Source organism: Pimephales promelas, chromosome 5, assembly GCF_988280905.1.
Source record: "Pimephales promelas chromosome 5, fPimPro1.hap1.1, whole genome shotgun sequence".
In the NCBI taxonomy this organism is placed as follows: Eukaryota; Metazoa; Chordata; class Actinopteri; order Cypriniformes; family Leuciscidae; genus Pimephales; species Pimephales promelas.
The window spans coordinates 9698139-9711146 of NC_142773.1; the positions used below are offsets into that span (position 1 = coordinate 9698139).

General features: G+C 39.8%; 1 protein-coding gene across 1 annotated transcript in view; it reads right to left on the reverse strand.

Moving 5' to 3' along the window:
* Nucleotides 1-670: 670 nt before the first annotated feature.
* Nucleotides 671-13008, reverse strand: part of LOC120461134 (NLR family CARD domain-containing protein 3) — a 33757-nt gene continuing 21419 nt past the window's right edge. Inside the window, exons 3-8 of the mRNA XM_039649274.2 lie at nucleotides 9682-9786; nucleotides 9421-9505; nucleotides 8968-9163; nucleotides 7043-8873; nucleotides 3009-3179; nucleotides 671-848 (exon numbers count right to left, since the gene is read on the reverse strand). Coding sequence (XP_039505208.2) covers nucleotides 671-848; nucleotides 3009-3179; nucleotides 7043-8873; nucleotides 8968-9163; nucleotides 9421-9505; nucleotides 9682-9786 — 2566 coding nt within the window. The remainder of the gene's footprint in view (nucleotides 849-3008; nucleotides 3180-7042; nucleotides 8874-8967; nucleotides 9164-9420; nucleotides 9506-9681; nucleotides 9787-13008) is intronic.

Here is a 13008-nt window from a genome sequence, read left to right on the forward strand (position 1 = left end):
TGTTTTCTTTAAATGCATTTTATAATTCATACTCATAAAGTAAACCTGAAATTACATGCATTACTGCATTATTAGTTAAAAGATTGCAAAATGCACCTGCATACAATTTTTCCAGTCATGAATTTTGTCATTGAGGATTTCTGAAAAATTTTGCAAAAATCTCGTCTCGTCATCGTGAACCCAATCTCGTGTCCGGTCTCGTCTCGTGAGATAAGCGTCTCGTCCCACCCCTAAAAAACAGATATCGTACACTATCCAAAGTTAATGTAAACCAATGATCTCAAACTCAATTCCTGGAGGGCCACAGCTCTGCACAGTCTAGCTCCAACCAGCTCCAACTCACACCTGTAAGGAAGTTTCTAGTAATCCTGAAGACCTTGATTAGCTCAATGGATCTGGATCAGGTGTGTTTGATTAGGGTTGGGGCAAAACTATGCAGAGCTGTGGCCCTCGAGGAACTGAGTTTGAGATCACTGATGTAAACAGACGGGCCAGAAAAATCGGATATAGTCAAATGATCGAATCTGTCCATTAAGACTAGAAGTGTAAATGCAGCCTTTGACCTGTAGCTTGTAGCACATCTACATGTCTTGACGGTTATCATTATATTTGTTATGAATATTTAGCCTGCAATGCATATAGCAAATTTAATTCATTATTTGGTCCCCTCTCACCTCAGTGTCTTCAGTTGACAGTCTGGATCCTGCAGTAAATCATTGAGCTGCTTCACTCCTGATTCTCCAGGATCATTTCCTATGAGATCCAGCTCTATCAGGTGTGAAGGGTTTGATCTCAGAGCTGAAGCCAGAGCTTTATAACCTTCTTCTGTCACACTGCAGTTGGAGAGTCTAGAACAGAGAGGAAAACATTCAGCTGATTAATCAGTTAAACCCAGTGATGTAGTGGTGCCTGGAGAAGTGGGTATACTCTTAATGTATGTCCCCAAGACTTGAGTGCAAGACATTAGAATATAAAATTTAATGAATGCAATAGAACATATAGAATCACTAGTATTTTTGCATATCAGGGTCATATGTAGGGTTTTCAAAATACGTAGGTATATATAGATATTCGACCTAGGTATTATAGTATTTTATTTCTAGGGGGGTTGGGGGACATGGCCCACTGAGAAAATTTTGATTTTCCTGATCTCATTTTAAGGTGGTTTGATGGCCAAAAAATGGACAACTGTAGCTTTAAAAGCATAATTATTTGATCAGATACTACCTTTTCTTTAATAAATTAATCAATGTTTTTGGACTAATCTGTTCATTTAATTAATGGTTCAATTGCTCACTCATAAAAACAGTCACTTGTTGCTGCCTTCTGGCAAACACTGACAAGCGGAGTGATACAAACAGTGAAAAGTTGAACACATTCGAGGAAACATTATACAAATATATTTATACAATAATAATGGCAATATATTTAATAGGGTGCTTGTGTTGTTAAATTGACCTCATAATTTCCACTGTCTTTGATCAAACTGATTATTTCTGTCGGCCATTTAAAACTTCTATCAGAAAACGGCCGTATATTTTAGCTACTTGCATCTTATCTTGCACTGTATGACCGTTAACTGAAGTGAAGCGTCGTGTTGGGATTAGCGGTCGGCTCGTGCTTCTGTGAACAAAAATCCTGCATTCTTTGATTTGTCTCACAAACATTTGGACATTGACGAGCGGGTGTTTGAGTGCTTAAGCAGATCAGATATCACTTATTAGTTATCGTCACGATGGGAGAATATTGCAGCAAAAAAAATTAGTATATATTAGGGGTACGATGACTGGGTGTTTTTTATTCACGAGATTGGATAGGATTGGACTAAATGATGCGCATCAGAGGGGATTTAGATATGGGTATACGCAATGCCGACTGAAAAAGAAGAAGTTTTGTTCTTTGCACAAATGCATTGAAAGTTAGTTTCAAAACTGACAACTGAATATGGAGGAAAACAAAAGGTACAAAAACTTCAATATGTTAGACATCAACATCAGTTTTTAGATATCAATTATCTAAAACTTTACAGTTCTGAAAGTCTTTGATCTGAATGATCCACAACACATCACCTGAAAATGAGAAAATTAAAGTATGAGAATAGCTTAATTTATTTGTCTGCTGGAAGCTAGATAATTTAGCCGACAAAGTTTTAAATATGGATACTTTAACACTCCAGAGCCGCGTGGAGCACTTTAATCATGGATAAATGCACTTTGATGGACTTTAAAAAATATACAGCCAATCACTGTCATTATAAAGCTTGGAAGAGCCAGGACATTTTTAACAGAAATCTCGATTGTATTTGTCTGAAAGAAGAATGTCATATTCACCTAGGATGACTTGAGTTTGAGTAAATCATGAGCTAATTATAATTTTTGGGTGAACTATCCCTTTAAGCACCAGTGCAGATGTTACCAATTATACCACATATTTTACAAGAAAATATATTTGTCAATGGACCTGTAGCTCTTACTCTGATCTTTAATCTTAGATATGTCCTTTTCTTGGGACAAAATTATTGCTTAATATCACATCAAATTTTACTCAATGAAAAAACACAACAACAATAAAATAGCACAATGATACAATAACACAATAACTCGCTTATATCAAAAACATCAAACTTTTATCAACCGAACAAATAGGAATAATGCCATGATATACCCCCATTGTAATACTAATAAATGAAAGATCTTTCGATTTTCCCATTAATTTAAAACAAATGCTAAGTTTGTAGTTCATTATTATTAATTATATCAATAAAAAAATTGATCAACAATAAAATAGTACAATGACAAATTCGCTTATATTAAACATGGGCCTTATAATAAAAAAATAAGAATAAGGATGATATGGTATACCCACGTTTTAATAAATAAATAAAAGATCTTTGAATTTTAGAACAAATGCTGAGTTTGTGGTTCATTATTATTTTGAAAAAAAAAATGCTTCATCATCTCAGTCATTGCACCTCACTCTAGTCATGTTATTCCTGTGGCTCAACTTACCTCAGTATCTCCAATTTACACTTTATATTCTTCAGTCCAGTGCAGAGCAGCTTCACTCCTGAATCCTGCAGATTATTATTGTTCAAGTTCAGCTCTTTCAGATTGGTGTCTGATCCAAGAACTGCAGCCAGAGCTGAACAGCTTTTGTTTGTTAAGTTACAATCATTTAACCTACAAGAGAAATTAATCACATCACATAATTAGATGGAACACATACATTTTTTTAAAATGTTAATATGTGTAACAAATATTAAATTTATATTCCATTACGATGCAATGTCTCATTACCTATTCAGAGAACTAGGGTTACGCACGTAACCGAGACGTTCCCTTTCAAGAGAACTCAAGCTGCGTCAAACGCTAATACCCACGTCACCATAAGAACAATTGTGGATTCGTGTGAAATCAAGGCGCACATTCGGACGAAAGCAACAGCGCCCCTGGAGTGGAGCTCTGTAGATATAAGCATCTAAGACCCTCACAGGGCAGAAGAGATTAAGTTTCTCTTGGTCCAACGTCAGAAATGGAGGAGGATAGAAGACCTACAGAACTATAGGGCTAACAACATTAGTAGGAACCTAAGGAACGTATCCGGGCCTAGGGTGGAGAAAAGCTTCACCATATTAGGCGAAAATTCCAGACATGGGCGAGAAACCGAGAGAGTTTGAATATCTCCAATTCTTTTAAGAGAAAGAGAGTCGTTATTGTAACATACTTCTCAGGAACTTCTTTAATGGGCTCGAAGAGAGCTAGGAAGAGACCTTCTAGTACAATAGCCAAATCCCAAGACGGTACCCTCGTGCGAACTGCTGGCCTTAACCTCAGAGTGCCACGGAGAAAGTCTGTTATAAGTGCATTCAAAAAAATGATGTGTTGGCTTTACTTAACTTTTTCATGTAAACAGGTTCCACCGGTTCCACATAACTTTGTTTTGTTAAACAAACAGAATTTGTTCATGTAACTTCAACATCATGGAAGTCATTTTAAGCCATCCAATCAAACTCTGAGCTGAGTGTTAAAGTTAATGAGACAATTAAGTGAATAACTGAGTGAGGATTGAGCATTATTGAAGACACCTGATGATCACAAGCAGAATCACTGAAGGAGAAAAATCACAAATTTTAAGCCACCGTTATGGAGATCAGTGTCTGCTTTAGTTGGGCTCTTGACCCCTATATTATTACCTTTAGATTCTGTTTGGCTGTATATGAGTTATAACAGCCAGATGATCACATAGAAAGGGTGGAGCTGGGGGATTGAACTGCCAAACTTCTGTTTTGTAGTCAAACTGCATGAACCACTGTTAAATTTACCTTATGGATCATAACAGCACTGCTGTTGTAAAACATACAATTTTAGCCTTTTCAATGAAATTCAAATGATCAAATCAATAAACAAAAAAAATTTCTGGGTGCATTCTGGGTGCCTCCAATCAAAATTCATTCATGGCTCCCATCATGCATTGCTGCATGAATAAATAATGAGCTTAAGACACCTAAAGCAGAATCACAAGGAAAAAAATCTAAAATTTTAAGCCACCGTAATTGAGATCAGTGTTTGCTTTAGTTGGGCTCTTCACCCTTATATTATTAACTTTATATTTTAATTTGCTGTTGCATCTGAGTAATACCTGCCAGATGAACAAAGATAAACAATTATAAAATGATTTTGGACATATAATGACATTCATCTTTTGAAATTTATGTCTGTAATTCATTCTGTTGGTTAGTGTATAACTGAAATTCTGCATAAATATCCAGAATGTTCTCAAAAGTTTTTTTTTTTTTTTTTTTTTTTACAAAAAAAATGCTTCTGTAAGGCACACACAGACCTCAAGATTCAGTCAATGCTTCTCAACAACGGTGACAAGTAGAATATTCAATTAGGAAAAGTAAATTACATAGCCAATTCAGATCATAATTTATTCAAACCGCAATGCATGATGGGAGACATTAATGAGTTGTGATTGGTGGCAAGAAGGACTATTAATGTCACCACGATTGAGATAGAGAGGCTGATTATTGATATCTGTTTCTACATAAAGATTAAGTGATTTGATCAGAATAGTTTTATTAAATATTTTATGTTATAAGAAAATACAGATATGTTGTATAATCACTAAACTGTTGCTAACAAGTTAATCCTAACCATCAGAATTACGAATTTTCAGTTCACAGCATGATTATGTCAAAACATAACCAACACTATCAGATCACAGTTTTCTTTGTTCATTTGACTGTTATAAATCAATAACAGCAGCCAAACAAAGTTTAAAGTAAAAGTAAAAGTGTCAAGAGCCCAACTAAAGCAGACACTGATCTCCATAACGGTGACTTACAATTTGTGATTTTTCTCCTTCAGTGATTCTGCTTGTGATCATCAGGTGTCTTCAATAATGCTCAATCATCACTCAATTATTCACTTAATTGTCTCATTAACTTTAACACTCAGCTCAGAGTTTGATTGGATGGCTTAAAATGACTTCCATGATGTTGAAGTTACATGAACAAATTATGTTTGTTTAACAAAACAAAGTTATGTGGAACCGGTGGAACCTGTTTACATGAAAAAGTTAAGTAAAGCCAACACATCATTTTTTTGAGTGTGGGTGCCTCCCCAGAGAAACTCCACTTAAAGGGACGTGGTAAGCAGCTAGTGCCGCCATGTACACCTTTATTGTGGAGGGGGATAGCTCTGTGGAAAAGCACTCCTGCAGGAACTCCAGCACTGCACCCACTGGGCAGTTAACTGGTGTTCTCCACACCATGAAGTGAAAAGTTTCCACTTCAAGGCATGCAACTTCCTTGTAGATGGAGCTCTGGAGTGGAGGATGGTCTCAACAACCTCAGTTGAGAGACCTGAACTCATGAGCTGGGCTCCCTCAGAGTTTCTACAGCTCTGGGCGAGGGTGAAGAATCATATCACTCGCCTGAGAGAGTAGGTCCCTCCTGATCAGAATATCCAGAGGAGAGAAACCATACTCGGGTCGGCCAGTACAGGGCTCCCAACAACAGACTAACACCGTCCCAACGGACCCTTTCCAGAACACACTGGAGCAGAACGATCGGAGTAATGCGTACAGACGTAACCTTGGCCACCCCTGCACTATAGGGTTCGACCCCAGTGGGGCTGGTTGGCTGAGGGAGAACCACAGTGGACATTGTGATGTCTAGCTGGAAACAGGTCCACCTCAGCATGACCGAATCACTTCCACCGGAGCTCCACCACCTCGGGGTAGAGTCTCCATTCCCCGGGCCTCTGTCCTTTAGTATGCTTCCTTTAGATCTATCGTGACAAACCAGTCCTCAGATCTAATTGGGGCGGCATTGGCTCAGTGGTTCATGTTGCTTGTCTACAAACCGGAAAGGTTGTTGGTTCAATCCCTGGTTACACCTGCCTTGCCCCGTCCCTTTCTTTGTGTGGGGGAGCGCGAGACGCGTCATACTGTTTCTGCTGTGCCCAGTGTGAGGAGCATGACGCCGGTCGGGACTGCTCCCGGCCAGCAGTCCCAGGGACATGAACCCGTAGTGGGAGGAATTTCTGGAATGCCGCTGCCTGATTTTTTTTCTTCCTGGAACCTATCGTTGATGGAATTAACTGAGTCACCAAATAGGCCAGCAGGGAAAAGCCCGCTGTCACATCCATATGCGAACCCTATGACTCAAGCCACCGCTCTGGGTTGACAGAAGTGGGACCCGAGACGCGGGGAGCGTGAACCGAACCACTCTCCTCAAAGAGTGATCGGTGGGAGTAGAGGGTTCTTAGTGGAAAATGATCGCAATGCTCACAATAAGCCCCATCGAGAGCTGACTGGGCATGTTGCACTCCCAAACAAACAACATATAGTTGGTGTGTATCCCCAAACATGAGAAATCGAGTGCAGGGAAATAGTATATATTTCAAAACTATTATTTTATATGTCAGGCTTTACAGGGATGGTTCATGTTTATGATGGGGAATCACTATAGAGTAATAAAGATAATTGCATTTTTCAGATGAGAGTAAAACATGACAAAATACATTAAAAGACTTACAGAGCTCTTCTGGAGGTTTTGATGACTGCCGATAATGTAATGAGACACTCGTCTGATTTCTTGAATTTCTGAAGCTCAAACTCCTCCAGCTCTTCCTCTGATGTCAACAACACAAAGACTAAAGCAGACCACTGGGCAGGTGAAAGGTCACCAGATGAGAGACTTCCTTTGCTAAGGTGGGTCTGAATCTCATTCACCAGAGTTTGGTCGTTCAGTTCATTCAGACAGTAGAACAGATTGATGGATCTCTCTGCAGGAAGATTATCTTCTAATTTCTGCTTGATGTACTGAATTATCTCCTTGTTGCTCTGGTTAGTGTCGTCTCGCTGTGTCAACAGACCTCGTAAGAGTCGTCGATTGGACTGGAGTGACATACCGAGGAAGAATCGAAGGAAAAGGTCCAGGTGTCCATTGTCACTCTCCAGCGCCTTGTCCACTGCAGTCTTGAGAAAATCAATCATGGTTTCATTTCTGTTTTCCTGTTCTGTAGACTCATGATCAAACACACTTGTCTTGTTGATGTCTAGAAACAGATGTGCATAAAGGGCTGCAATAAACTCTTGAATGCTCAAGTGAACAAAGCAGTACATGGTACCAAGAACGATCCCTGTTTCCTCCTTAAAGATCTGGGTACACATGCCTGAGTACACTGATGCCTTATAGACGTCAAGACCACAGGCTTCCAGGTCTGAGTCATAGAAGATCAGGTTGTTTCTTTCCAGCTGTTGAAATGCCAGTTTCCCCAGTGAAAGGATGGCATCTTTATCCCAGGAAACATCTGGTGTGTATTCTCCATCATATTTCTGGCGGCTCTGCTGGATCTGAAAGCGGAGAAAGTGTGTGTACATTTGTGTCAGAGTCTTGGGAGTGTCTTCAGTGTTTGATTCCTGCAGTGTTTTAGAGATCTCATCAGCCTGAGTGTTTCTCACATCATTATTTCTCTTCTCCTCCAGAATGTTCTGGAGAACAGTGGCTGAAATCCAGCAGAAGACTGGGATGTGGCACATGATAAAGAGACTCTTTGATTGTTTAACATGATCTATGATTGTGTTGGCTTGAATATCATCCTTGAATCTTTTTTTGAAGTACTCTTGCTTTTGTGCGTCGCTGAATCCTCGTATCTCTGTCAGCCGGTCGATACAGTCAGCAGGAATCTTACTGGCAGCTGCTGGTCTGCTGGTGATCCAGACGAGAGCAGAAGGAAGCAGATTTCCCTTCATGAGGTTCGTTAGGAGAACATCCAGAGAGGCTGGTGACGAAACATCACGCCACGTCTCATTATAATCAAACTTCAGAGGAAGGCGACATTCGTCCAGTCCATCAAGGATGAACAGCACTTTGAACTGATTCCTTCTTGTAAGGTTCAGTCCTTTTGTTTCTGGGAAAAACTGAGTTATAAGGTCCATCAAACTGAGTTTTTCTTTCTCCTTTAAGTTCATCTCTCTAAATGGAAGAGGAAATATGAAGCTGATATCTTGATTTTCTTTTCCTTCAGCCCAGTCCAGAACAAACTTTTGCACTGAGACTGATTTCCCGATGCCAGCGACTCCTTTTGTCAGTACAGTTCGGACCTCCTCGTATTGTTCAGACGCTTCAAACAAATGTGTGCATTCAACCTGTATCTCTTCTGCTTCATGACGTCTGGAAGCAACTTCAATCTGTCTCACCTCATGTTCAGTATTGACCTGTTCACTGCCACCCTGAGTGATGTAGAGATCTGTGTAGATGTTATTCAGGAGTGTGGAGTCACCTTGCTTCGCCATTCCTTCAAACACACATTGATACTTCTTCTTTAGGCCACATTTCAGCTGATGAATGAAGAAAAGCTCATCTAAACACAGGAACAGAAAATAGATAGTTTTAGTCTTCATTTTCTCTCCTACATTTATAAGAGACAATCAGACAGATGATCATGAGTCTCTTGCCTTCTAGAGCATCAGCAGCTTCATCTTGCTTCATCTCTCTCAGGTAATGTAGTGTGAGATCAAGAGCTGCTGATTTGATACTGGATCTGTTTTCATTAAAGTCCTTCACAAAGTGTTGTGTGTTCTCATGTTGTAGTATTTTCTTTAACTTCTTCAGTTCATTCTTCAGAAATGTGATTATTTTCCTCTCAAGATCCTACAAACAAAGTAAGAGAAAAGACAGAATAACACAATAAGCCACATTCTACATTTTGTAAACACTATTTATTAATAATTATAACTTATGTACATAAAAAATCCAGTTAAAAGACTAACATGTTAACCAAGTTGTGCTAAAATGTGTTTAAAACGAAAAAAAAGGAGATGAAGACAAATTTATTAAATTTCTTTGTTCAATAACATACTTCTTTTTTTAGATATTTATTAAACATTTATAAAAATGTGTTTTCTTACCTGGAAGATCCCAAGAAGATTGTCTTTGAAATTCTTGTGTTTCCTGTGAGTCTGAAGGTCTGAGACTAATGTCTTATATTGAAGCCTGTAATCACATTAGTAAATTAAAATACTAACTGATATTTTACAGAAAGAGAAATGAGCATTAGCTGTGAATACTCTGACAAATATTTGATCTAAACTTGTTTCATGATTGGTATTCACTGATACAACTTTTAAACACAGTCAACACGTGACAAAATAATCAGCAATAAAAAATACCTTTTATTAGATGATGGTGTTTTCTCACTGAAGTCTGGTACATCATCTTTAGACCGATCACTCTTCAGAGACACAGAGCTGGACACATGTGAGCCTGATCTTACACTGATGACACAAAAATTGAACAGTTGAAAATTTTTAATGTTGCAAATAGTAAATAAATGCAGCCTTCTTTTTCATTATTTCAATTTGTTCATTAGCGAAATACCGTTCGGTATTTATGGAAAGGGCTAATGGAGGAAAATAAGAGAGGGTCATGTCTTTTTATTCTTTGTTGAGGGGAGGGTGATCCAACATTTTTTAGTCTAGGGAGAGGGTCACCCAATTTCTGCATTCATGAAAACAGCAACATTTCAAAGTGGCTTGTTTGGTGGATATTTTTTCCATGTAGCTCTCTCGGTCTCGGCCCCTCATTGCTATCAGATGGGTCTTCCCCAACAAAACTCCAGTTTGCCACTGTTTGACAGTGCGCGCGCGCCTCAGAAAAAGTGCATTAGAACAGAACGCCAATGAAATGTTTACCCAGCAAAGCTTTAAAGGGCATATTGCAGGTTAGAGGACCCAACGAGTCAATGCATAGAAAAACAATGTAGGAACTAGATTTTCTTTAAAACATACTTATAAATACGCTACAGAAGCTTCTGGAGTCGTTTTTGTGAGAATTTTTTACTTCCGCGTCTGAAAATGGGCGTGGCGGGCGTGACGCAATGAGCGGGAGACTGGGGAGAGCGGTCGATTCACACAACAGGAAAACAATGGATCGCAATGACATTTCAGACGCTGAGGAAATACTCATATGACTGATCAAGCCATAAAGTTATGAGCCTGCTATGCTAAAGAGAGCAGGGACAGGCCAGGATAATGTCAGACAGAACGGTCAGAGACAAATTGAGTTGTGGTGTGAGGAGAACTAGTGGAGAACAGGACAGGTGTCTTTAGGTGAGAGACGTGCTTATAGATATACACACAACGATATACACTGTGCTCACGATACTGTACATATTATTATGATCCTATAACAGGCCAGCAGACATTAGTATGTTTAGGTTAGATTTATACTATTAAATGTACAAAAACTTTACTAGAGTATATTTCTATTTTACTAAAAGCACTCAGGTAAAATTTTAATACATATTTTTCACCTGGGTTATAAAACAGAAAATTAAAGATTTGAATATTTAAACAACCAATTTTGTTTTTCAATTACAAATTGCCTCTATTTAGGGCATGACATGACTAAGTTACCTATATATGAAAGAATGAAAGAATATGAAAGAAAAGAGACATTGTAGAAATGTTTATTGGTGATTGTTGTAAAGAACAGCTTTGGATTTGAGCGAGACAGAGACCAGAGACTACAGAACAGTGTGAGAGTGTGATGTTAACTCCTGTCCTGTCTTTAATAAAACTGCAGAATCCCCCTGAAGAGCCTGGTGTTGGTGATTCATTTGTGGTGCTGAGTGAAATCCGCTACAAATTTGGTGCCGTGACCCGGATTTCAAGAGATCAGCCATCGCAGATCGCCGGGAGAACTCTCCGCTGACATCACCTTTACGAAGAACCTTGGGGAGCAGATAAGCAGTTAAACTTAAACATGGACCGTTACAGTTACACACACACCAGATCACACGAAGAATTGCAAGATGCAGATACTGACCATCTGAATGTTACCCCTGTGAATGTTGTCCCAAGTTACCAAGGGTTTCAACTGGGATGGGGCAGGGGTCATTATTGAATAGTATGTTAGAGCATGACATGATTGCTACCCCAGTGCACCCACCCACTAAGAACACAAGTCAGTCAGGTGTAAAAAGTGACTCCCAGGGTGCTGTAGGAGGTGACCAACCGAACCAGTGGCAGACTATGGCAGACCTAATGAAGCAGTTAGGCAGTGAAATAGGTAACCAGATTGCAGCTAGCTTGTCATCTGCAGGGCAGAATACCCAGAGAGAAAATGCCCAACAGTCTTCAGCTCAGCCACCTGACTGGTCAAAGCTCAACTTAGTCATTAAGCATCAGGATATCAAAGAACCTCCAACATTCAGAGCTGACAAAACTGACAGATGCACTGTAGGTGAATGGGAGGAGTTAATGCAGACATATTTGAACAAGAAGGGATTCAATGTGTCGGAACAAGGCCAGGAAATCCTTGATAGGCTGATGGGCCGTACTAAAGATGTTGTGAGGACCAGCATACGTAACAACCCCCTGATTAATTTGAGTAAAGACCCAGATGTTATCTTCTCTATTCTGAGACAACACTTTGGGGATGCGATTTCCTCGACTACCCCTTTGAGGGATTTCTACGAGACCTTACCCAGACGATCAGAAAGTTGGTTAGATTACTGGATCAGACTTAATAAGGCTGTAGACCTCGCTGACGAGTGCTTACAGAGGAGGGGAAAGAGAGTAGAAGACCCTGGTCATGAAGTTACGATGATGTTCGTTAGGCACTGCCCGGAACCTGCATTGTATACGGCCTTGCGGAGTAAACCACTGGAGAGTTGGACTGCTGGGGAGGTTCAAGCATTGATAGACAGCCATCATAGAGATAAGCAGTCAGCCAGTGTTGAGAGAACATTACAAGCTATAGAAAAGCCCTCTGGTGCTTGGTGTATGACACAGCAGCAAGCTTCTGCCAGTAGTCAGTCCAGTGGTCTTGATCCAGATCTTCTTGGTAGAGCGGTCTCCCTATTAGAACAGATTTTCATTTCACAAAAGGGGAAAGAGCCAAAAGCAGTCCAAGTTTAAGCTTCGTCTGGAGGGCCAACTGCGTATTCAGCTTCTTGTGGAGTTTGTAAGGCCCTTGATCACACGACAAAGATGCACTGTTTCAAAGAAGGATTGTGTTTCAGGTGCTATGAGACTGGACACAGAGGTTTTGAATGCCCCAAAAGAAAACCAGTCAAGCGAGAAACAACCAGGATGTCTTCTGATTCCGAGCGGCCTTTAAACTAGAAAGCCCACACTTTGAGGGGAACCGTGTGGGTGACAGCCAACCAAAATCCCCAGAGAATTCTGATAATGTTCAGACCGAAATTGATGACAGTATGACTCAAAAGATAAGCAATAAGGGTGAAGCAAGTACCTTTGAGAATAGTTGGTCACATTTTGTTCCAGAGTCAATCTATACAAAAGTGAATGATGAAGATGATCTTTTCCGTGCACCCGCATTAGTCGAGGGAAAAGTAGAACTCTTAGCCCTTGTAGACAGTGGATCTGTAACCTGTACCCTGAGTGAATCAGCTGAGCTCATACTTCAGGATCACAGTCTTATTTGTGATAAGTCGAGAAAACCCACAAAGAAAGTGCTGACTGGATGTGGAG